Here is a 26,808-nt window from a genome sequence, read left to right on the forward strand (position 1 = left end):
TTGCAATCTGCAAGTTTTGGTTATTTATTTACACTAAAACCCATCAATGTACAGTACAGTGTTTTTAGATGTTGTATAAGCACTTAATGGTGTGGTATATCTAATAATATCGACATATTATTTTCAACTTAATTGCATGAAACCTGAAAAAATGATGTAGCACCTTTGTGATAATGCCGTGGATCAAACAGCCAAGGGCTGTTTCAAACATGCGTTTCAAATGTGTGTGCTTCCTTATTTTGTGGGATTCCCCTCTTTCACCGCACCCATCTTAGTTGCAAAAACTAGATATTTACAACACAGAGCTCTAGTCTGTGTATACGGTGTATCTGCCTCCGTCCTCACAGGCAGACCTAGTCAGTCTGGTTCCCGTCTAGGGCAAAGCGTACGACACCTCCGCTCCTCCGGGGCTCAGGTCTCTCCAGCAGTGGTGGTGGTGGTAGTTCTCCTCCAGTAGCACCCTGGGAATGATGATGACCGAGTCGGAGAGACTCGTCCTGAGCATCTCTAGGAGGCAGCACATGGTTAAGATACCAGAGAGGAAAGAGACAGAAAGAGACACACAATGAGGCATTTCTCTCAGGCAGAGATAAGTCATTGGGTTGAGTTGAGCTGAGCACCCTGTGACCGCTCATTTCAGACAAGAATATAAATCCAAAATGCTCCGACATGACTTTGGGGCTTCTTTGTCTGGATGATTATCAGAAATATTACAAAGATGGCTTCAAGGCGATCCTGATAGGATGAAGTGGCCAATGAGTCATGTGAAAGAAAACTCTAAAAACCTGACATGACCCTTTGTGTTGTGGGAATACACATTTAAAGTAAAGCTTATCGTCCATTTGTAACATTGCGTTAGACGGCTTTGCGTTCAGCTCGATACGAGCCAGTGGTTTAAATCTATGTTTAACTGATTCAATTAATCACAGTGAAATTACAAACGACAGGATGCCGATAGCACGATGAGGGTCTCGGGGTGCTCTGGGAAATTAAAGCCACAAATTGCAGTACACTATGTAAAAAAGAAAATCCAAATCACACAGATTAGTAATCATTTAGCATTTCAAATAGTCAGTAAAAGTTATTAACATGCACTTACAATTTCCTCTGAAATGTGTCTTTCCAAAGCAGATCGGCTTCTCTCACTCCACTCATACTTACCCCTCATCTTACATCCAAGCTAACACTCAGATACTCTAGATTAGGTGCAGAGTCTAAACATCAGATTGCAGGTCCAACAGAAAACAGTGGCAGCATGCTTCAGTGACAGGTTTTGAATGGAAATAAAAAACATAGTGGAAAACTTTTACCCAGTGAGCTAAGATGCATTGTGGAACAGTTCATACGTTGGGATTTCTAGAGTTGTTCCGATACCGATATGAGGATTGTAAGAAGTCTTTGTTATTCAGCCTATACTACTAATCGTATATCAGAGAATAAGACCGTTTAAGCACAGATCCAATGGCGCAACTTATTATCAACGTCTCTCCACAACATCACTCATGAAGCAAATCACTCATGCTCGCTAAGACCGACAGAAAAGAACCAATTTTAGGGCATTCATTATAAGACAATAGGAAACAACAACAAAGCCTTTATAACTAAAATCTTGTCTTAGTTTGAGCTACACTGGATCAAGCAGTTTGAATGAGCTCTTTAGCAGATGTAGCATGCCTTGAGTGGCTGTGAGTCGAGCTACCCCGAAAGTTAGCCCAGCTTGGATCAAAGAGATCTGCATGTTTTTAGGTTTGTAATGATTTAATATTCCAAAATAAAACTTTGTTATCGAGTCCTGCTTGAGGTGGCAGAAGGCTAAGCTTATTGGTCAGAAATGTATTTGTCAAAGGCAAATCTAATGAAGGTGGGGCGTATAATCCCTCTAGTGAAGGGGGCGTCCTCCCACCTGATAGCGTCTCAAAAACCTCCAATGGAAGACACCCAGGAAGCTTTCTAATCGAATGCCCAAAGCTCAACTGGATCATTTAGAGGTGAAGCTGCAGAGGTTCTTCTGGAAGTACATCAACTGTAAATCGATGGCTTTGCCTTCCCTGGTCAGCTACCTCTCCAACAAGAAGATTAAGTACAATGAAGAAATTATTGCTGAGGTTGCACCAACCCATCTGTTGACTTCAACATTGATTTTACTTTCTCTCTTCAACAGGAACCCATGCTACTTTACTCCCTGTCTTGGAGCAGTCTTTTTTCTGGCCCACAGACTCAGACTGCAAGGTACTCACTGAATTTTGATGAAGCTAAAAGAACCACATCATCTGCAATAAGGCAAAATGCAGTTCTGTCTCCAAACTGGAAGCCTTAAAATCCTGTCCATGTTAATCACAAACAGAGTCTAGACAAGGGAACAGTCTGTTTGTGCCAGACACCCACTGGGAACAATTTGTTATACACAAAACATACTTGTGCCCTCATGAGAAGGATAAGCGCTTCCCATTGTTCCTTCCTCCCAGTACTCATGGTCAACTGATAAGTTACTTAACCACCTGGCCCTTGTGGATACCAAAACCCAAATAGCATTGCTACTTTCAACAAACCCAGGCTCCATACATGTGAGCTCCAGGTTTTGACAACACAGATAGCACCAATGGGCCCAATAACCCAAACATGTAGACATCAACACGGTTATCAAGTGGGCACCTCCCTGCACCCGTGTTCAGAGGAGTAAGGCCCATGACACGTCAGGGAGGCTCAACAGCTAGCAGCAGCATCCCAATACTTGTTTGACTCTGTGCTTAAGATGACAACACATATCTTACTTTGATTATACAAAGACTGGATGGCCCATAGAAACAGCCTAGTACCCCATATTCTACAGTAACCCCAACATGACTGCCCATGGGACATGGTCTCTTTAAAACACATGTAGACTGTTGAAGAAAACATGCAAGAGAAGAGAGCTGCTCCACTGCCGCATGGCCAGGACCAACTCACATTGTTTCTCCTGTGTTTGAGGCTCCTAAAGCTGGACCTAAGCAGGCAATGACCCAATGGTCCTGGCAAGGCAAAGCCAGAAAAATGAGGGGCTCATCACAGGCACTTACAGGAAAGGGAGTTGGATACAGTGCAAGCCTGCATCAAGGAAAAGTCTGGACCTTGGCATGCTGATCCCTATCAGCACCGACTGGTTCAAAGATGATATTTTTCCGGCATTCTAACTCTGCATGTATTTGACCATGTCCTCCTCAAGGTAGAGGAGTATACGGTTGTTGGTATCAGATTGGTACCTAGAATCAGCCTTCACAAATTGAAGGATCTGTATCGGTAAGGACAAACGGTATCGGAACATCTCTAGTGATTACATGAGTGACCTGTCTAAGAAATGGGTGGATTCTCCTTCTCTAATGCCTAGATGTATCATTCAAAAGTCATGCAGAAGAGTGTGTGCATAACAGCGGAGGTTCAGGGATGGTTGGAGATGACTGGACTTAACCTGAGGCCTCCTTAAGAAAAGGCACCTTAAGGAACCTTACATGTGGGATGAAACGGCAGGCAGTCAAACAGCCCCATCCAACCCCACTACTCTAGTGTCCATATGGAAGAGAAAAACAGAGGTGCTATGACCTGAGGAGTAGACCAGAGATAATGTGGTGGTTCACCAGAAAAACAAAAACTGTGCCACTGTAATAGAAAACAAAAGTAAATCACATCTCCATGAGCATGTATGAATGGAAATGAGTGGCAATTGTGGCTCTGTTTCTTTTCGTTGCTCTGGTGAGCGATTACCTGGGATTGGGTAGTGCACAGCCCCACAGGTGTTGCTTTAGAGTCTGCACCCAGCCAATATCTCGGATTGGCTGGCAGAGTTGTATGTAGTGGTACTGTTTTAGCACAACCCTTCAAATGAATCAGAATGTCACTCATTAGCACACGACAAATCGGACACAGCATCATCCAAATGTGACATCGTCAAATACTTTAACCATGATACCAGTATGAGAAAGAACAATGTGATCTCAGCAAATGTAATATCACACATTTGTGGCAGTTTCTTTTTTTTGTGTGTAATGTTTGTACTACTAGAAGCTGAAGAAGCACAAGACATTCAATTCTGGAATAAGTGTCTGGACATCCTTTCACATGCATGTTGCTTTACAAATCAGATGACTTTTCTTGGAATATATTAAAGACACGATGCAAAAAATTAATATATTCTTCAGTTCACACAACATGCAGTTTTACAGAGGATGCCAGAGCTCATGCCAGAATGTGGCGCAAACTAGGATAAGCATAGAAAGAAGTTTGTGAGAGCAAATTCTCTTCCATGTGGATTCATTCTAATGTTTGTCTTACAAGGACAAAGACTGGGACAGGAAGGAGAAATGCTGACAGATACCTGCAACCTCTAATCTTTAAAAAAAAAAAAAAGCAAGTAGACACTTTTTCTGCTTTTTGCATTTATTTGTTCATTAAATATGAGCAAGCAGATAGAAACACAAGCACGTCACAGTCAATAATTCTTTTTTTTTTTGCCCAAAACAGAACTTTCTTCACCATACTTTCTATCCTTATTGGCCTATTACTCACAAAGATAGCACAGGGTGTGTGGTGTGCTAAGCACCGTTTACATTTACTGCACCTATAAGCCCCCTCCTCCCTCGTGTTATATGACAAAGAGTCCCCCGACCAAAGGCTGCAAAATGCTACTGAGGCATCCCTGATTGGGCTCAGCTTGGGTAGACATGGCGGTTGTGGAGATGTTCGCTTTCTCAGACACCACAGAAAATAGAGAAGGTTTAGGCATCCATTCAAAATGGAGAGACGGATGCTGAGAAGCAGAACTCATGAAAACAGTCAATGTAAAAATAAAAAGACAGAACAGTGCTCTTCTAGTGGTGAAGAGGCTTGAGAATATGGCGTCTCTTTCTACATGTATGTGCCAAGACTCAGAGAAAGTATAACTGGATGTAGCCCTGTTTGACATATAGACAGGTACAAGCTATATATACAAGGGAGCTTATAATTGGTTTAAACACATACAAAACAACTTACTTTATGTTCCCTTTTTTTCTTCAACATATCAAACCAACATACTTTTCCAGCCCAAGGGTTTTTAGAGAAACAGAACAACATGGATTCAGAAACAGAGAGTGATGAATGGTGGAGTCCAAAACAGAAAAAGTTACACTGATTATGACATCACTGTGTCCATACTAAGATGTACAAATAATCAAAATCAGAATCAGATTTATTGCCATGTTTAAAAGATATTAAAAAATAAATTATGTTTGGTATAGAACTAAACTAAGTTTCTATTTAGGTTGTGGTTATTAGTGACTGCTGCCTGGATAAAGTAAACAACAGGGTTTGGAAATAAAGAAAAAAAGAAATAAAGTTACTGCTGAAACCAAAGATACGACATCAGAACTTAGGGCAGTGGGGAGCCGGATGGCCTCGAGGTTGTGTTGCACGCCGTCTGCGCACACCAAGAGAAGCTTTTGTCATCAATATAAAGGCAAAAAGTTCTCATGATAGTGTCTTATAACGGACTCAGCCACATACTTGTCGTTCTTTTTACGTAATGTCTAGCCTCCCACCTCTCCTGACAGGGATAGTCTCCTGCTGTGAGGTGCATGTGTGAACAACCTGCTCAGGTAGATTTCAGGGGCAGCCTGCCTGAAACTTTCAGGAGTGCACATTTGAAAATGGCTTCTGTTTATGTCTCTTTTAGCTCACTGTATCACTGTTAGCGTTTGAGACGCAGTGTTGTGCTGTGATTTCATTATTAAATATTTGCAGGTTGCATGTTTTTATTCCATCTATGGGTGAGGAAATCTACATTTTATTGCAACGCGGATAAAAAGCAGGAATTTAAACTCTAGTCAGGTAAATACAAGACTTATCTGGGCTGATGTTGGAGTTTAGTGAAGTGCTGGACTGAGTGAAAAAATAAGAAATAAGAGGTGCTAGCAGACTGGGGGGGGGGGGGGGGGGGTTTAACTCTCAGTGGTATGATGATAGAGAGCTCTGTGGTCGATAACTGTCAGCAGTTGTGATGGATGAAGGAGGTCTTTTTCAGACACCTGGAGAATGAAACAGTTTATGTTGTTTACTCAATTCTCAGGAGATGAAAGTCACTGCAGGGTTTGCATTCAGACGCGAGTTAATGATTTTATTTTCAGCCACAGAAGCACTTTAAGGTAATTTAAAAACATGTTTTTTTGTCATCATATACAGGATTGTACTGCTGATTTGTTTTTATTTAATGTAATGACAAAAGCGTCGTTAATTCTGTGGTGACTTTAAGTTGATAGTGTATTGACAAACATCCTTTTTCAAGCAAACAACCAAAAAATACACGTGACATTATCATGATTTCTAACAGATAAGGCCTTAAAAAAGAAAACATCAAAAACTCTTTTTGGTTGTAAATAAATGTGATAAATGGTTGAGAATTGTTGATCATTTCTTTGGATCAGTGCTACAACCACACAGCTCCTTCTTTAAAGATGATGCAAAGACAGCCATTAAGCAGACATTTCAGACGTCTGCTATCGTCCCATTGCAGCCTAATCACATCGGTCACGGTCACCCTCGGCAGAGTGCATTTCAAAATAAGCCAAAAGCGTGTGTGTGTGTGTGTCTGTATGTGTGTGTTTGTGTTTGTGTGCGAGCTCCTTAAATTGCATAACTGCTGTGAGGCTTTGCAGGGGGCTCAGTGTTGTTAATTCTCACTATGTTGGGGGTGATTATGCTGAATTATGGTCATTCAGATTGACAGCTCTGCAGACTAGATACAACCTGAACCGGTCCACACAACATGTCCAGCTCCAGTGAACTCATCCCTCTCTGATTCTGAGAAATGTTGTTACTCCGATGTTACACTGAAACTACGACTGCACAGCAGCGTTGTCTCGTTCAGTGGGAACACTCATCTGCTTTGCAAATGACTAGTGTTTCTGCATAATCAGTTGAGTGGGACCCAGATGGGGAGCTGGCAACAAATTTAGTTACAAAATAGCTTAGAGTGAATTAAAGTACCATTGTATGAATGGATGGGACAGCAGGGTGTTTCCCTTTAGATGAATTGACAAAATCTTCCTTTTTTTTTGCAGCCTACAACAGAGTTTAGCAATGAGACACTGGAGAACAAAATCACATTTAACAAAGCATAATGACATTGCCCAACACACACTTTGAGCTCCTCCATGAACAGAGATCAGTAGCAGAGATGAGAAAGCAGGAACAATACAAGCCATGGACAAACCAAGCGGAGCATTTATCAAAGATTTTCAGATTTGCTGATCATTTTTTGCACATGTAGAAATCACATCCAAAAAGCCAATCTGATCATCTTTTCTCCAAAAAACAAAAAAAAACAAAAAAAAAAACCTTGATAAAGCCAACAAAGCAATCTGCTCAGTTGATCAAAGCCAACACTTCAGAATTGCTTTTTCGGCTTCTGAGCCCATGCAACGAGAGCCATCCATTGGCTAACAAGGCAGTAGCCATGGCAACCTGGAGATGGAGGCAAGCAGAGCAGAGTGGGGGGGGGGGGGGGGGTGGTAGGCCGCATCAAGTCGCTGAGGAAGACGATGCTCCCGCCTACTCGTTACTATAGAGAGATGATAAAGCATGAGGTGGGCGGAGCATGTCATGTCTTAACCCCAACATTTTATTATTGTTATCATATTGTTATTGTACAAACTCAGCAGAGGTAGTGAGAGAGGACAGAAGAGGAAGAATGAAATGACTGAACAAGAAGAAGAAAGAGACTGGAGGGGAAACAGAGGGAAAGATGAGGAAAAAAAAGACTCTGAAATAATTTTGCAGCCTCTGTTTGTTTTTCCCCCAAAATAATAAGTAAAAGGAGAAGTAGTGCTAAATGGTTTTTACTCTTTTGCCTCAGCCAGTTTGTTGTTCATCTCTTTACTTTTCTCCTTGTCCCCCACCGCCGGCCGGTTCTCCGCTTGGTTCTCCGAGGTCGTCTTCTTGGAGCCCCTCAGCGCGGCACTCTGCTTATCTTTGGATTTCTTCGCTGGTTTGCCCGGGCCTGCCGCAGCGGCTCCAGGCTTTTTGGGTTTTGTGCGCAGGGCACTATACCTGTCAACCTAAGGATGTCAGACAGTGGAAATGAGATTCCTGAACTTAGACCTCCTCTAATCCAGTCGTTAAACTGTGATGAGATGAGTGTGAGCCAGACCCTCACAACATTACAGTATTTGTTTTCTCCCTCCCTGGATTCATCTGTGCACAGTGAGAAATGTGTGTTCTCACCTGTTTGATGGGGTCTATGTAAGGCTCGCTGTACAGACTGCGTATCCTCCTCCTCTCTAGGGCTTTGTTGTCAGAAGACCGCAGTGGCGCCTGACCCTTATAGGTGGCGCTGTAGCTAGTCTCTCCACTTGTCTTTCCATCCGGGGGAAGGTACTGGGACTTGGCCCGGATCATCTTCGCCGGCTTCACATCTCTGTAAGCTTTGTACTCGGAGCTGTGTGGAAAAAAGAAAATGTAAAAAAAAAATTATATATATCCATACATACTTAATTGAAAAGATTGAAGATATATCTAAGTGTCTTATATTTATTTCAAAGAAGATTTTTTTCCTGCTTTATTGCCTTTATTGATAGGACAGCTGAAGAGAGACAGAATATATGGGGAGAGAGAGAGAGTGGGTTAGACTTGCATCAAAGAGCAGGGGCCGGGGGACCAGAGGACTATAGCCTATATGGAGCACCTGCTCTACCAACTGAGCTGAGCTTTCTTTGTGCACCAATTTTGCAGAGTTTTGAATATTGGAACTCAGGAAGCTGCTTTTTCAAACAAATAACAAAATAACATTATTAAACACTCATCCGATTCTGGCCAGCGCGACCAGAGACTCGTCCACCGTGATGCTTGCTCTGCCACCCAAAAAAACGATTTATCGTGGTGCCAGTGGCGTAGTGCTAAGTGCATGAACTGCAGCTGCAGTTCTCCAAGCGGGGCGCCCTGGTTAAAATCTGACCTGTGGGGCTCCTTTTCCACTTGTCATACCCCACTCTCTCTCTCTACTGATTCCTGACTCTATTCACTGTCCTCTCTCTAAATAAGGCATACAAAGCCCAAAAATAAACCTCTCAATTTGGACTGCTAAATGCTATTATAACATTGTAATTTGTAAAATTGTATTTTTCATTCCCCCTCAGCATTTTGCTCCGTATTATTGTTCTGAGAACCTTTATCAGCTGATAACATCGACTGACTGATATATCAGACGAACTCTGACAACTCCTTTAGAAATCAGTGATCACTTTGGGTCACTGCATAGCAGTGGTGTGTCTGTTTGTTAATATCTAGGCAGATTTGAAGATGTACAATGAATTGGTGCATTAGTACAGTAGAGCAGAGCATGTCGGGGGGGGGGGGGGGGGGGGTTGTACTGTAGGTGGGAGGAGGTCTGCACCACAGTCTGATGGTGTGAAACTCAGAAGTCCTCACGCAGCAGTTCTGAAGAAGGTCAGCAGAACGGCTGTGCCTGCAGCGTGAGCTCTGTATCAGCCTGATCATGTTCAAACAGCATGCATGACGACAACACAAATCTTAATGTCAGGTACATATAAAAAGTCCTTTAACATCATATATCACACTGCTTCACTTTCCCTGCCTCCTTTACACTGCTTATTTCTCTGCAGTTCCCTGAAGTCCCTCCCCATTACTCATTTATTAATGTGCAGCAAACAGCCATATGTTCCAGCGACAGAAACTGCTGATCACTGATATTTCCACTGTGTGAAGGCTGCAACTAACACAAACTGTAAAGATGAATACATTTCATGATTCATTTCTTTATCATTCTGTTAGTTGTTCCATCGAACCTTTAACAAGAGACAATTTCTTGTCTTTTTCCAACATATCAGACTACACATGCTGAGTTTTCTAAACAAATCACACAAAGAAAAGCAGAAAAAGATCTTAATGGAAAGCCAGAAACAGAGCTCATTTTGTAGGTTTTTCTAAAGTGAGATTTTAAATGTTTAAAAATGTTTGTTTGAGCTGACTTCACCAAAGAATAATTCATATGTTGGAGGAAAGATGAGTTGCATTTCGCCTCTGTTTTCCCATTTGGGGTCGCAGGACACTGATCCCAGCTGTCATTGGGTGAGAGGCCGGTGAGAGGCCGGGTACACCCTGGACTGTTGGACAGTCATCACAGGGCTGACTTCAATCAAACATTATTTGATTAGCGTTCATATTCACACCTATAGCGCCAATTCATAACAAATGTTACCTTGAGACGCTTTACAAAAGAACAGGTAAAAGATCTTACACATATAGAGACAAACACACTCACATTCACACATATGAGCAATTTAGAGTTACTAGTTAACCTAACGAGCATGTCTTTGGACTGTGGGAGGAAGCTGGAATACCCGGAGAGAACCCACACATACACAGGGAGAACATGCAAACTCCACACAGAGAGGCTCCTGTCAGACGGGAATAAAACCAGGAATCTTCTCGCTGTGAGGCAGCAGCGCTTGGCTTGTAAATCTTTATGAAAACATAACAAGTTTATTCTTTAAAAGAATAACTAGTATCACATTAATATAAAAAAAAGAAAATGTAAATATTTACCCCTACACATCACATGTGAGCATTTGAAGAGTCACATTTTGTTCATTGTCATCCCTCCTTTGCAACAACATGTCGTGATTCTGCAGCTGATTACAGATGGAGAACAGGCAGCTCTCTGGCTTGGGCCAGTCAGATGACACCCATCGGGTGTCCCCTGTGGCTCCAGTTCAGTCACAAACAAAGTAAACTTTATAACACAGCACAACTCAGTGACATCATCGAGAGAGACATGCGAATGCAGCCGAGCTCAGTAGAAACTTTGTGTTCTGTTTGTTAGTGCAGGACAGCTCTATATTAGGAAACAGCTCTTAGAGTGGACAGAGGAGACGAGGTCGGCCTGTGAGAGCGCAGACTCGTTAGAACAATGTGTAGTCCAAGTCTTATGGACGGACATCAAATCAATAACTGGCAGCATTAAAACACAGTGTGAGACCCTGTGATGGTGTTAAATGTAATGCATGAGGCAGGGACAGGACCACTGATTTAACATGTTTTAATAATGTGTTACACTGAGAGCATGAACATAGACTGATGCTTATTAGTGACATCTGTGTTCTGACCTCAAATGTTCTCATGGAGGAGAATGTGGGAGTGAAACGATGAACAACTACAGGCAAATATTCAGAGGACTTATGAGTCTTGTTTTTACCATGAATTTCTTCCTCTCTGGTTTTTTTCTGTTGGTACAACTGATGAATAAACCTAAGACAGAGGCTGTGTCTGTCTGTCCCACTCACTAGCCGTTTTTAAAAGGAAATATCTAGATCATTTCAGGAGGACAGCTCTGGATATTCTCCTGACCTGGCTGTTCACATATGCTCCTAACAGCTGGAGACTTTCCCTGTCAGATGGGAGGGGGGCCGGTGGCGTCTCCATGAGGTAAAACATGACATTAAAAACATGAGGCAGAAGTGGTCGTGTGCATAGCCTACGGTCTATGGCTGTGCACTGAATGCAAGTAATAAATGTCACTTCCCCCTCCTATTGGCTCGAGGTGAATTCTCCACAGAATATCCTGCTGCGTTCTCATATCAGCTTCCTCTGACTTGCTTTTTGGCTAAAATTTGGCTGTTTGCATTCACACATACAGCTCCTTCTGCAAATATCAGGAGTTTTTCAGGAGTTTTCTGCAGGTGTCAAAGCCCTAACTGTGTAGTACACAGGGAATTGACTGTAGTGCCGTCCAAATGATGAGAATGATTAAACTCTGTCCATCTTAGTTTAGCTTGTTAGCATGCTGCTACTTTCTGTCTTTTCTTCCAAATCTTTGTGAATATCAATAACGACATCTGACATTTACAAATGATTTAACATATTTTCACACTTCATACTCTTCGACTTCAACTTTGATGAGCTGCCAGGCGTTAACAGTTCAGTTCAAAACGAAGGCATTAAATGTCATCTCACTAAACTGTGAAAAGTATCAGTGATATAAAGGCTTGTGATGGTGACACGGCCTCTGCTTACAGTATTCCCTCCAGTGTTGTGGAGTAAAGAGGGAAAAGTCACAGAGAGACCCTTTACGTAACAGGTCTGAAGTCCACTTAATGCTCTAATGGGCCAAGAAGCCACAAAGACAGGTTACACAACGACGTCCGAGGCCGAGGGTATAAAGCACTCATATGACAGCAAAGGGTGTGTGTGTGTGTGTGTGTGTGTGTATATATTTAAAATGCAGAGACAGAGACAGATTGTGGCTGCAGGGTTCACAGTGTGAAACACCGGTCTGTACTGTAACATTACTGCCATTCATGGACATACAGTGTAACAATAAAGCCTGTGTCTCTGAGCTCTGGGTGCACTTGTTTAAATCAATGTCTCCTGGTTCAGCGCTCGTCATGTCACAGAGCTGCATCGAGGCTTCACATCTGGAGTGTGAAAACAGGAGAGTGACGTTCACGTTAGGCTGTTCCCTTCAGTTCTAGAGATGTGACCTCATAGACACTGAGGCCGTGAAACGTTCAGGTTAAACCTTCATCATTCACTGTGTTTGACGAGTTTGTTTGTTTGTTTGTTTCCTCTTCCCTCTGTGCACCGTTTACATTCTAACAAATACAATTAGCACATTCACACCAATATATCTGAATGTTACACAAGTCACGACAACAGTAAAAACATAAATTAAAAACAATGCAACAAAAGTCAGAGAACACAGAGAAATCCAGGATACGACTGATTCTGTAACATCCAAAAGTTCAATAACATGTTCTCACTGAAAGCCCAATGAAACTAAATAATGAACTTAACTTGAATAAATCATATCAGCATATACAAGACATGATATGCTAATATTTACTAATAAATAGGGGCGGCAGTAGCCCAGTCTGTAGGGACTGGTTGCTGGTTCAAGTCCTGGTGGGGACTAAATCTGGATATTGTTCTGGTAGCTGTAAAGGTGTCAGTTCACTTTCTGAGCACTGCCAAGCTGCCCTTGAGTAAGGCAAAGAACCCCCCCACCAGCTCAGGTGCACTCGCTGTAGGCAGCCCCCCTCACCCTGACACCTCTCCATTACTGCATTAGTCCATAGCATCATGTTTGTGCATGTGTGTGTATTTCACCCTGTGTGTGTGCAGCATGTCTCAATAACAGAGTGTAAAACTGAATTCCCTCTCGCTGGATTAATAAAATATATCTTCTTCTGCTGCTGGCTGATTTATCGGTCTGGTTCTACTCAAGACTAAATATATTTACACACATAAGACGAGGAGAGAAAATCAAAAGCATTCCCTCATTTTCTAGAAGTTTGTGTTGTTAAATGATTCATTAATGGACGTATTGTTTGAGTGACAATATTCTAAAATATCGTCTAGAGGGACAAAAACAATGCTGCACAAAACATTGAAGAAAAACCACATTAAAGTTTTCTGCATACATTTGAAATCAGCTCTGGGGTTACTTCTCTTATTATTAACATTTCTCTGCTTTATTATGTAGGACAACATTTCCTTCTATGAGTCACTGAGGCCCGGGAAGCGCCGAGATTTCTTGCTGTGTGACTAAATCTGCTCTGGAGGGCTGACCCCGCTGACCCGCTGTGGTGGAGGGGATGTGCGGAGAGAAAGGCCTCATCGCTACCACCAAACACTGGCACTGACAGGGTGGACGCGCGCCAGAGTACAGCACCGCTGAGCTTCACGCAGCCCTGCTTTAACACGGCACAATCTGGACCTCTCAACCCGGGGACGAGTCATACAAGAAAATATCATGAAGACAAATTTCTCTGCGCTCTGGGGTCAGGCAGTGAGCGACTTGTCCAGACTGATAATCACAGTTACAAGTACGATGACAGGTTATTGGCCGGCCACAGAAAAAAAACCCAGCCACAAAGCAGAGGAAAAAAAATCTACTTCAGTAAAATGTTTCCTCTGAGAAGAATAAAACAAAAGGTGTTTAAAAACCACAAATCAATAATGTGGAAAAGGACTTCTACTGCACGCTGACCTCTTCCAACAAACAGGACGAGAAATAAAACACACATACTGCTCAACTGAACATCACATACAGGAACATTATAAAAACATGAAGAAGAAATACTGCAGTGAATCATGACCAAATAAAAACTACTGAAGCCCAACCCTAAAGGAGTTAAAAAAAAAAAAAAGTGGAGTAAAATTTCCAATCCAATCCAATCCAACTTTATTTATAGAGCACGTTTAAAAACAACAGAGTTGACCAAAGAACTTTACAACAAGTAGAATGACAATAGAAAAAGCAAAAACCATAGAAACAAACTCTTATACTGGGTCTGGGAACGCCAAAGCAAACAGATACGCTTTTAAAGGACATTGAAACACGGGCAACCTGGCAACCGGCATAACCTGGGGGGGCAACTGGTTCTACAGTTTAGGGGCTACAACTGAGAAGGCCCATAGGTCTCCCCTATGCTTCAACCAGAAGTGACTGATCAGCAGACCTCAGTGACCGTGATGGGACACACGGCTGTAAAAGGTCAGAGAGGTAGGATGAGCCAGCCCGTTCAATGCTTTGTAAGCAAACAGAAAGTTTTTTAAATGGATCCTAAAATTGACAGGGAGCCAATGAAGGGAGGCCAGGACAGGAGTGATGTGGTCTCGAGGACAATTTAAGACCAAAACAATCGTACTGTAGGTATAAATAATCCAGGTCCAGGCACTCCAGATGGTTAGAAAAATACAAAAGTCCTTTAAATCATTGGGCTAGAAACATTCACCAAATACACCAACGCGTGTCGGCCTGCGCCTTCTTCAGGGTGCAGTTTTCCTCCACGCTTCCTTTCCATGAGTACCGGTGGTTTGAGGGATACCAGCAGCACTCCTGTTGTCTCTCTCTTTTTCACTAAAGGATATTTTTTTAACTAATCCCAATAAATATAGAAATCTGAGATATGCCAGTGAAGCTAAATTCAATTGGACTGTGCAGCGATTTCACACATGCATGATTGTTCAAAGGTACTCAGAAGCTGCTTTTCTGCACAAGAAAGGTTGTTACAGAATATTTAAAATGTTTCCTTTTTTAAATTCAACTATACATTTCTGGTTTACTCTCAAAATACACACATGCACAAACAGGAGAGAGATGTCAGAGTTGTTTTGGGGGAACCCTGTATAAGCAGTATAAGTGACCTGATACCTCTCCAGCCACCAGAGCGATACTTTTCCATACTTTGGTCTGTACTGGAACCCGAACCTGCGACCATCCTGTTCCCAACCCAAGACCCAACAGACTATCTTCCTGTGGCAGTTCTTTATTATATTAAGAGAAAGGAAAAGAGGAGGTGGGTCATCAAATAACACCCAGCACTCCCACAAGGACAAAACAAAGATATTAAAATAATCACAGAAGAAGAAAAGCAGGAAGGCAGACTGTGAACTACAAAGCTAGTACTCTTTGTAGTTCTGAGGTCCTCTTAGTTACTAATGTTTGTGGAATAATAACAAAGACAATGAAAGATAAGGCTGCATATCGGACCCTGTTACATGTCGTATATAAGGTAAAATAATTCCTGTCTGCTCAGCTGTAATGATCTGCTACATGTGCTGCAGAGAGTGCAGAGAGGATTGTCTGAACATCGACCCACACCTCGTGCTGTATGAAGACAGTCTCTAAACCTACAAACCTTGTTTTTCTGCATAATATGTTCTTTCAAAGAAGCTCTCGATCTGGCAGATATTGGGTGTGTAGGCTTGAAATAAAATCATCTTCAAAACCGTAAAAAAGGAGAATGATAAAGAGAATATCTTGTGTTGTACATGTTTAAATGAAGTATGAATTTTGAGGCCAAACCGTGTATAACATCATAACCAGTCGGTCTATATTTGGCTGCAGTTTAAAAATGGAATCCATCTCTGTTAGAGCAAGCTTTGAAACTCTGTGAGCCATAAATAACATCTGTGCACAAACTTCTCTGATCCGGGCTCCTTTTCTTTTCTTCTTCACTCGTGCTGCTCCGAGATAAACGGCTAGCCTGCTTCTCTCACAGTTTCCCGGGGAATCAATCTGCCCACGCACACTGCTGTAGCCTCACTTCCTGACAATGCTTCCTGGTGTGTCAGGGCCTGGCTGCTGGTCAATACTCCCTCCGTCCTCTGGGATCCGCTGGCCTCATATTTATCTCGAAGCTGCTCTGCAGCCTCTCAAAGGAAACGACTAGAGTACAGTGTGAGCTGCAGAAGCATGTTACTGTGTTACAGGGATCCTCATCGTTGTATTTTTCATTTTAAAATGAACGTTTGGTTTGGTCTGCAATCAGTGTAGAAGGCAATGCTCTCAGAGCAACTCTGGCAAAATATATATTCAAAAACAAGAATGGTGCAGGTAGCCTAGTAGTTAGTGCGCACGCCCCATGTAAGGAGGATAAGGTCCTCCAGCGGGGCCTCTAATCAGCATCAAACCCTTCCTAATTAGGTCTTATAATGTAGCCAGTGTTCTTAGACTGTAATTCAAAAGTAGCAGATCATTCATTGTGCCTGTGTATGTTAAAGCTTGGATCTCTCCCCAGTAGACTTTAGAGCTGACGTTATGTAGGACCCTGTGGACAGAGGCGCTGCTGGTCAACAGGCGAGGCAGGCAACTGCTTAGGGCCCCAGACCAGTAGAGGGCCCCTGAGGGCTCACACACTTAAACCAAAGCAGTGGCCCAAATTATGCAGATTTTGCAAGGACAGTCGGAAACCTCCCTAAGGGGGCCCCATCTGACAGCACTCACTCTCATTGCCCACTGTGAAAACCAAATTTTGTCGATGAAAGACACCAAAGAAAAAAGAAACGGGGGAAAAAGAGGAAGAGGATTAAGAGTCGGGACACTGGAAGACATGATGGTGATGAACGCTGGTTGGACGGCCCCCCAATTGATTTTTGCCTAGGACTCCAACAGACTCTATAATCTGCACTGCCTGTGGAGGGGGGGGCTACCCTAACCTGGCGCGTGCTGTCCCCATTAAAAGAGACTTCTGACAACGTTTCTGGTGGAAACCCTGAGCAACCATTTAAAATCTCACAGTGGATGATTGTTGCTTTGTTGTTGTGTGCTTTTAACAATGACGCAGCCTTTCTGTACCGGAGAGCAGGTTTGTCACTAACATTTGTCAAAGTTTTCTTTCAGCTGCAGGTTGGTTACATAACTCCTAATTCATATCCTAATGAGACATTTCCTTGAATTAAATTAACTGTAATCAGATATGATTAAGGCAGATTAGATTTGTTACATAAGACGGAAAGCTTTAGCTGGCAGAGATCTGAATTGATGCAACAAATGAGTTCTGGATATCAGCACAGATCTACAGTCACCCAACAACACACCTCAACTGAACCATGGCGGCTTTATTTTCAGAAAAATCAAATCAAATGCAGATGAGAGAGCTTCAGACATGCGAGATAAGAACCCGCCTGTGTCTGATTCGCCTCTGTTTCTCCATTCACCGCTCGTCAGTGGGAACACGAGGCTTTTCTGGCTCTCTAAGAGGATCATTTCTAAATCCACCAGAATCCACTGGCCTCTTTACAGTCTAGTGTCTGGTACCACAAGTGAACGGCCTGTAAAAAAAAACGTGACCTAAAAGGCAACTCAGAAAGTCAGGATGTGATGTGCCCAAATGAGAAACTTGAGAGGAGAGAATTAAAAAAAAAGCAGAAGCTCGGGATGTTGTACCACCTCAGGAGTGAATAATGTGGAGCTGTGATACGTGAATCAAATTAAAATTAAAAATTCACTCCTCTTTTGTTTCTTTTCTCTCCTGAACTCAGTGAACCTGCCTGTAACTCTGCTCTCATTTGTCTTTCTCGGTCATTTGCTGGTAGTTTTTCCTCCTATCTGCTCTTTTATTAGCCACCACATGTAAGAATAATGGAACAAATAAAGCTGACAAGATGAAGGATGGCCTTTGTCTCTTACAGCAGCACTGGTAGCAACAAGAAAACACAAACAAAGGCTGCTGCAGTTACTGTCTCAGACTTATTGTCATGCAGAAAAATGGCATTTCAAACATGAAGCAAAGAGCTGGCAGTGAAATGAAGGCTGCAGGAGACTTGTGACTACGAGGCTGTTGACTGAAAATTCTGCACAAATGTATACAGCACAACACAGAGGTTCACATGAAAGAACTCTAGCTGCCTTTAGCATTTCCCAGGTGCTCTGGAGAAAAGAGTCTTTGTGTTCAGCAAAGCTCTCTGTGCATAAATACAAGTCTAAAAAGTTTATAAGAAGGGAAAAATAGAGCTGAGGGAGCAAGACTTCAAGAGTTTAATTTGCCTGCTGCAAAACAACTGCAAAATAAAGAAGACTGGCTCTGAATGGACACTGAATATAGCTCCCTAAGCAAAGCTGCATGACGCTGGAGAGTCCATTTGTACTCTGACTAACTAGAACTACACTTAAAAACAAACAGAAACCACCAAAAACAGACTGCAAAACAGCCCCACACAGAGGGGGAAACAGCTGATGGTCTCATTTGACTTGTCAGCTCCATACATCGCAAAATTAACTTTTACCATTGTGTATCCAAGATGGTACTCATTCTGGTGTATGATATGACACAGGAAACTCGTTCATGCACATGATGATCACGTCTCCTCTGATTTAAAAACCACCCCACAGCAGGGCAGATCTCAGGTCTACTTCACTCTGGTTACTCCTCAGGTAAATGCTGAACGTGGAGAGACTGCCTTCCACTACTTTAAATCTCAGAAATGTATTAAATAAATCATTTTAGAACATGAAGGTCAAATGCTAACAAGTCTATATCAAACGTTTCTACTCCAATCTTTCTCATATTGTCTCTGATGCTGTATAGCTTGAGTCCGACCGATTAATCGGCTGATATTTGCATATCCAATTTCTAGCAGATATGCATCAATATTTTATTCACCATCAGCATTTCATTTGAGCTTTATTATATCACACTAGCAGTTTTTTTTTCCCAGAAGAGGGCGCTATATGGCTTACAAAAAGCATTATCACTCTCCAGAGTGTCAAGGGGTGATGCACGTACATACAGCTACTTTCCAGTTGAGTGACCATCTTGTCTTCATCTTTTCCACAAGCGTTTGATCCGCATTTAAACGATCAACGCAATGACAGTGTATATCTATATCTACAGACTGGAAATAAATCTATGAAAGATATCGGCTGATATATGTATCCTCTCCAATATCAATATTGGTATTGGCTCCAAAATCCCATATTGTTCGGGCCCTAGTACCTGCCTCTATTTGTCTGGTTGTTTGTTGTTTCTTTTTTTCTCTACTGTTCTCAGGTCTGTTCTGTAAATTAGATCTATATCTCAATGAGATTATCTTATTAAATAAAGGCTATAAGACTGTACAACGCATGACTTAAAGCAGAGTCAATAAACAAAAGCGGGTAATAGAAAGCAGCTGATTTATCTTTGTGTACTACTCGTCATTTCTGAGGAAACTTAAGTGTGTACAAGAAACACGTTTTGATGCATCAAGATACATCAGGTAGACTTTTGATACTGTTGAAATGTATTGATAAGAGCTGCATCATGAGGCAGTCATAGCAGCGGTGACAAACTGCGGATAAGTCACGTCTGACAGTGTTTTGATCAGACAGACTCTGACACCAAAGTTTCTGTTTCTGCCTGAGTTAACTTCTCACACTGACAGACCGACTTCTCCACAGCTCTGACTTCTGAAATCCTTATTTCTCAGCTCTAAAGATTATCTGCTTATACTGATGATATGATAACCTTGCTGGCTATAGGGGAGGATTCTGACGACTGTGATCACCTGATGTCTCTTCAGTAATTTATGTCTGATGACTTCACAGCTACCTGCGGACCTGTCTGAGACTGACATGGAGCGCTCACAAACACATGGATTTGTCAGTTAAGTTGAAAGTCATATGAAACAGCATGATCATGTATAAAAAAAACATACTTTTTATGATAAAAATAGATCTTTTTCTCCCTGATTTTGATTACAGAAACAATGTTTCAGATAAGCATACAGATTCATCAGGATCTCTATGGGTTACTGCAGCAGTAGCTGAGTCTGTAAGGACTTGGGTAGGGAACTGAAGGGTTGCTGGTTCAAATCCTGGTGCGGACCAAATCTGGAAATTGGTCTGGTAGCTGAAGGGATAACTTCCTAAGCACTGCCAACGTGCCCTTGAGCAAGGCACTGAACCCCCTGCCCCCCAAACTCTTCCACCAGCTCAGAAGCGCTTGCTGTGGGCAGCCCCCATCACTCTGTCATCTCTCCATTAGTGCATGTCCACAGGATCCTGTTTGTGCATGTGTGTGTAAAAAATTGAATTTCCCCTCACTGGATCGATAAAGTAAACTGTGAACTTTAAAGTGATGGCAGTGTTTTTCACTAACTCTCACATATCTCTTGCTTTTCTGTGCTGCGATATGTTGTCTTGATGATCCGCTGTTGATATCTGCAGTGATCCTAAAGGGCTGATACACTTCTATCCGGCTGATTTATCAATTTCGCTCTGAATACAGCAAATGAAGACCCAAGGCTGGCCCAGGTCACCTTAAAATAGCCCCGATTTAAACAGGATAAAAAGCCAAAGGGAGCAAGTCTTTGTGTATTAAAATCACTTTTACTTTACGGTCTGTTTAACAATTCCCTTAAAGACAGAAAACACTCTGCCGCTCTGATGTCTGAAGGTTATTAGTAATGTGAACCCAAGATTCATCATCAGGACTGAGCTCAAATACTTCATTACAAGCAAACATGTTGACTACTGTAGACAGTGCTTTTTTTTGTTTTTTTTCGTTGCTTTGGATAAAAGCGTCTGCTAAGTGAATTGTATAATTGTAGATATTCTTGGGTAAAAAATGTCATCTCTTTGGGCTGCCGGTAGCCTAGTGGATAGTGTGCATGCTCCATGTACGGAGGCTAAAGTACTTGGAGCCAGCGGCACAGATTTGAATCTGACCTGTGGCCCCTCCCACATGTCATTCCCCACTCTCTCTCTCTCTCTCTCTCTCTCTCCAATTTCTGCATCCATCCACTGTCCTGTCTCAAAATAAAGGCATAAAAAGCCTCAAAATAAACCATTAAAAAATGTAATTGCTTCTACATTTTTACAGAAGTTTTAATTCCCACCTTTGTGTAACTGATCGTAGAGCTTGGTGTGGAATTTGTCCTGCATCTGATGCATCAGTGTCTGGACCACATTGGAAAACACCTGCACTGACTCGATGTGAGTGATTATCGATGCCACACCAAAACTTATATTAAAATGATTTTTTTTTGCCATCAGTTTTGTAGCTCCTCGATAAAGATAGATGGTCAGCTGTTCCACCTGAGAATGGAAAGTCAGAAAGAGGAAGATGTCGATAGTCTACACACTGATAAATGCAATAAAGTTATTCATAAGCCTTGGCCCTCGAAACAAATCTTTCAACTTGTTCCAACAGAAATCTAGTCCTCTCGCTGTTTCAAAACAGAAACCTACACAGGTTATTTTGCCTCCATTGATTCATTAAACCTGTCACGGGGGTAACGGCCCTGTGGCCTGTTCGGAGGCGTCTTCAATTCTCTTGTGTCGCAGGTACATGTAATTAGTAGGTGTGGCTGCTTAATGAGCCTGACTGAGAGCACCTGGGCCCAATCCTAACAGTCCTTATAAAAGCTGCCACCTCAGCCTGCTCAGGGAGACTTTCTGCAGGCACTGTGTTCGGTGTCATCAGCTTCCATTTTCATCCAACACATGCACAGTACACTTTTCACACACCCACTCACTTACATTACGGACATCCAAACCTCAGTTTTTTGTGTGTCTCCCTTTATTTGCCATGCCTTTTGAACAAGTCATGACACTGGACACATCAGGTCTTCAACAGAAGAAGAACTGACCACTGAGGTAATTTATCACATCAAGACAGCAGACAACACAGAGCCAGTAAAGGTGTAAGCACAAAAACAAACTCGCAAAATGTGTGAAACTCAAAGTCCCACCAGTAAAACAACAAGGTGACAAGTATGCAAGGATTTAGTTTTATAATAGTAATCATGTAGGGTTTGTACTGTAGGGCCAAAAGAAGACATACAGTAGTATTAGGACATCTCTATACAGGATATTCATGTGTGCATCTGTGTGTGCGTGTGTGTGCCTGTCATCGTCACTGTGTCCACCACCCATGGTATTAACCCACAGCTGACCTGCTTTGAGTCTCTGCCTGCAAATGAAGACACAGACTTCCCAGGGATGCTGCTTGTCACGTTGCAGCCATTTCTTGCCATGGGGGGGGGGGGGAGAGCCCCCGGCGGCACCCTGCTGACTGCTCAACGACCCAGACAGGACTGCAGGGCTCCAAACATCTGTAAGACCCACTCACTGAACTCACAGAGTGCCAATCACAGATCAGCCCAAAGAGCACAGATCTAACACGGAGCCCAAAAAAAACTCTGATGTGTATCCTTTAATGTGAACGTAGTGATATGATCACAACTATCCCATAATCTCACTGTCTTTCCGAAGCACAAATGCAACAGATAATATCAAAGCACAGCTTCAGGACTCATGCGTACAGTTATTGTGACGTGCGTGACTCGATGCTCATTCATCCACCAGTTCCCATCATCCTCGGGGGAACGTTGCATAATCACACAGAGATTAGCCCCGTGGACGTAAACATCAACAGTATTTGGCAACAAAATCCACCTTAACCTTTTAAATGTCATCATACCTGCTGTGTAGAAAATAGAAATGAACCGCTCCGCCTTATGCTAAGAAAACAAGCCTTCAATGAGTTTGTGAAACAGCTGTTTTCCTGAGATTAGTAAGTGTATTAGTCACCCCCAATTAACGCTTGTACAGTGGAAAGAGGCTAGCAGTGCAACAAATAACTGATGTTTTCCTTTAAATAGCATCTTCTTATTTCATCTGAGCCAAGGCCAACTTGTCCATGGTCCTCAAATCAGAGAGTGTTCCTGTGTCTTTTATATCCGCTAAACAGGACATGTTAAAGGAGCAATCTGTAAGATAACTACTGAATAGAATGATAAAGTGACCTTACTATCTGATCAGACATTAAGGAAACATGCTATGTTGAAGTGCTGGCTTCTCTGACAACAATGCAGCAGTCAGTATGTCCTCCTTCTAACTTTAGATTCTGGTCCTGAATGCTCTGGATTTATTTGGACCAGAGAAGCTAGGCGGTTTTAAGACACCCCCCACACAGCCGTTTTGGACGCCCCTCGGTTTGTCAGATATGAGAGCAGTTATCAGGTCAACAGGTGTTGCAGTGATGGAAGCGGGCAAGAGAAGTGGTTCAGATAGAAGTGATTGTACCCGACCTAAAAAGCCTCTGTGTGTTTCTAATAAGCTCCACGAGCAGAAACGTGCTCAAACTAGGATCAATATTGGAGATGATTTTGAAAAATGGAGAGAGGTTAGAACACAGAAAGGTTTACAGACTGATGCAGAGCTGGATAAACACTGAAGCTTCAGTGTTCACCACATGGTGACCTGTGTGTCCTTCGACTCTATGGGGGAGTGGGCGGTGGCAAACAGCTCTCTACAAGGTTTTGAATTTGGACTGCAGTACACATTTTAAACACTAGGTGTCAGAGTTGCATACTGCTCCTTTAAGTAAAATTTGGGCCATTGAAATTCCTTCTAAGTTTTGTAATGTAGAGTCGGTTGGCTAAACAAATCAAGGGTTTAAATTGAAATAAAATCATCCTTCTTGCATTGTTCATAAATGTTGTTTTTATTACTACTTATAAGTCTCTTACTGTTAGAAGGAGCTTCAGAGAAAATATCAATAATGCAAGAGAGTGCTTTATTGTTTGAAAAAGGGGAAACTAGCCTAATGTTCAGCTCTCTTCCCCACCACTATTATTTGAAAAAAAAAAGTCCCTGAAAACAGATTAAATGTGTAATAGTGTGTAAACCAATGATGGGCATAAAGGTCTTTCTGGGTATTAAAAACGATTCGACATGTAAAGCAGGCTAGCTGTGGTACCAATTTGGACCTCTCAAACCCCCTCGTGTCTGCTGCCTCTGCACCTGTTCAGTGTTGACCTTAATGGCCGTCAGTGTTTGAACTCACTTGTACGAGCTGCCGGCTGTGATCTCCTCTTTGATCTGCCGGTTCACAGCATCCGCCGCTGCCCTCCCTTTGCCCTCTCCCTCCACCTTCACGACCACCTTCTTCACCCCCTCCGGTTTACTGGACTTCTTTTTCCTCTCCTGGCCCTGGAGCAGGTCTTTCTCCTGGACCTTGTCAGCTATCGCGCTCTTCTCCACGCCGCTGTCCGCATCCGCCAGATGTTTTTTCTCGTGCCGGGGCCGGTCGTCGGTTGCAGGTTTGCTTATCCAGGGGTGGTCGCACCTTTTCGGGATGGGCCAGGGCTTGTAGTCCTTCATGTACTGGGTCTCGCCGTTGAACGGTGTTTCGGGTCCGTGGTACTCGTTCTTGGGTTTACAGCTCGGTTCCGGTCGCACTTTCCAGTGTTTAAAGTCCTCGCGCATCACCGAGCTGCACACGCGCTCCTCGGAGACGCACCTTCGCGGCGCGCGACCCGCCGCCGGGGTGCGGGAATGTCCGCGAGACGGCTGCGTTTCTATGGCGACCCGGGCCTGGGGAGGCTGCAGCTGGATGTGCTGCATCTCAGAGACGTCCGTGTACTTGGTGAAGACCAAAGGCACCGCAATGTCAGCCTTATCCAGCTGGTTCCAGAAGCGGGACATGCAGCACGCCCTGCTGATACAGGGCCACGCCATGATGGGCTAAAGAGAGCTCCACAACCACACAACAACCTGCACAGGGTCCAAGGTGAAGGAAAATATGTCCCTACACTCCTGATGTGAGGGAACCAAGATGTCCGTGTGTCAGGCTGCACGGATACCTCCAATATTTGAGACGTTTCGATGCGTTAAATTTGGTAATTACGGAGTAAATCCATCGTGCATCTAAAAAATACTAAAATCTGACCGAGTTCACTTCGATAAAACAACCGTAGCGACGTTTGCTCTGCTCCTGTCTGTGTCCGCTTCGTCCTGCTTCATCACTCCATGGCACTGCAAGAATCACAGCCCCGCCCTCCTGCTCAGCATCCCGGAGACACCAAAGTGGTGCCACCGAGGTGGAAAACAACAAGCCAGACGCAACATGAAAGCGCTTCCGGTTTAAAAATATCCATTTAGAGCTGTATAACACTCCTGTCAAACAGACAAGAACTCACAGATTTTTTAAAACACACCCAGAAGACAACGTACAAGAAAGAAAATAGCCTATATATATAATAGGCTGGCTCATAACAATGAGTATCTGTAGTAATCACACAATTGATTCTGCTGCTTTTATTTTGAAGTGTTTAAATAATTCCGGTATGGCTATTTACCACAGAGAACTTGACATAGGTCTAGGTGATGTTTCTTTTTTTTTTTCATTTACGTACGGTGCGTAGAGGTAGTCCAAAGGAGGAGGGACGTTTAGTCCATCCATCACTGAACACTGATATTAAATAAAATGTCTTAAAACAAGAACAAAATGCGGGTCAGAAAAAGAAACAGACTATCCCTATGTCACCTTGAAGCTCATGGTGAGGAGTTTTAAAAAATATCTTGTTAGGAAACGAACTCATTAATAAAGTGTCAGCAATATAATGAATTGCAATAGTTGTTTTAATTGCCTGTAAACAAAGTGATTAACAGCACGCAGCTCGTCTACATTTCCAAAGCAAATATTTACAGCGACTGATTGACAGTTAAAAGCATGCAGGAATTTGTTGTTAAAAAAAACTACACAGGACAAAGTCAGAAATGGATGAGTTACTGCTTTGTCCACAAGGGGGCGCCAAAAAATCAAACAACGTAAAGGTTCCTCACATGAGCTTTAAAAACATCAACAAAAGAAACCAACCTACACCCAATTAGAAGTTTTTCAAGCATTCGTCAATAAGCATTTATTAATGCCCCTCCCCTCCCCCCTCTTTTCGCTGAACATATTGTATTTTTTTTATTTGTCTTTTATATAAGTATGTAGTGTTTGTGTGATTTATGTCATGCCTGTTTTATTATCAATAATTCCTAATAAAAAAGAAGGATAAGGAGTTATGATACTAGACAGAGTTAATATTTGGTAGTGTTGTTCTAGTACTTGAAATCAGTCTGGTCTCGAGACCACTTTTTGGAGGTCTAGGTCTTGTCTCGGAATCTAAAGCATTTTTACTCGGTCTTGTCTCGGTCTCGGACTGGTCAAACTCCAGATTTTAATCAAGATCACCCTGTCTTGGTCTTGACTCGGTCTCGCCTTATCTTGGCCTTTGTCTTGACTCGGTCTTGATCCCTAAATGTCTTTGTCTTATCTTGGTCTCAGAGCACTCTGGTCTCGGTTAGTGTGGTCTTGACTACAACACTGATATTTAGGATTGCAATGCAGTTCTTTGCAAAGTAAAATTCATGAATATAAAAAAATATTTTAATTGGAAGACATGCACGCTGCTTATGATAATAGTAATCTTATTTAAATAGGACAACCTGCCAAAGCCACAAATGGATCTACTTTGAAGTGTAAACTACTGATTCATGCTGAACTGCCTTTGTGACAAAGATTTTCCATTAGAGGCCGACTGTGCCAGCAAATAGTAGAATACATGAATAATGCCGACTCATTACACACCCTGAGGCTCGGTGTCATATTGAGCCATGATTTTTAAGCAATCAAAAGACAAGCACATAATCAGAGTGAAGCTTTGTCACAATGAAGGCTGATGGCTCAGTTTAACAAGAAATGATCACTCCAATGCTGTTAGGATTTATTATTATTTATTTGT

At 42.5% G+C, this 26,808-nt stretch overlaps 1 protein-coding gene across 4 annotated transcripts; it reads right to left on the reverse strand.

Annotated features, from left to right (window-relative positions):
* On the reverse strand, positions 1–25,098 carry map6a (microtubule-associated protein 6a). 4 transcript variants are annotated; one of them, XM_020631190.3, is made up of 5 exons: positions 24,081–25,095; positions 8,230–8,443; positions 7,849–8,063; positions 3,739–3,849; positions 1–507 (listed from the first exon to the last, which is right to left on the reverse strand). In XM_020631190.3, the coding sequence occupies exons 1-5, from the start codon at positions 24,752–24,754 to the stop codon at positions 354–356; spliced, it is 1,368 nt and encodes a 455-aa protein (XP_020486846.3). In that variant the 5' UTR covers positions 24,755–25,095; the 3' UTR covers positions 1–353. The 4 variants fall into 4 exon arrangements, 3 of the variants coding, with proteins under 3 accessions (XP_020486846.3, XP_065818857.1, XP_065818856.1); XR_010668655.1 differs by having other exon boundaries at positions 490–507; positions 7,886–8,063; positions 24,081–25,098; XM_065962785.1 differs by lacking the exon at positions 3,739–3,849 and having other exon boundaries at positions 7,886–8,063; positions 24,081–25,098.
* Between the last annotated feature and the right edge of the window lie 1,710 nt (positions 25,099–26,808).

Source organism: Labrus bergylta, chromosome 14 (genome assembly GCF_963930695.1).
Source record: "Labrus bergylta chromosome 14, fLabBer1.1, whole genome shotgun sequence".
Lineage (NCBI taxonomy): Eukaryota > Metazoa > Chordata > Actinopteri > Labriformes > Labridae > Labrus > Labrus bergylta.

Excerpts from the sequence above, each read along its gene's own strand:
- map6a (XM_020631190.3), bottom strand. The coding sequence starts at position 24,754 with ATGGCGTGGCCCTGTATCAGCAGGGCGTGCTGCATGTCCCGCTTCTGG. Across the intron at positions 8,064-8,229 it reads ACATAGACCCCATCAAACAG|GTTGACAGGTATAGTGCCCT; the intron begins GTGAGAACACAC and ends TGACATCCTTAG. Across the intron at positions 508-3,738 it reads TGTGCACTACCCAATCCCAG|AGATGCTCAGGACGAGTCTC; the intron begins GTAATCGCTCAC and ends GCTGCCTCCTAG.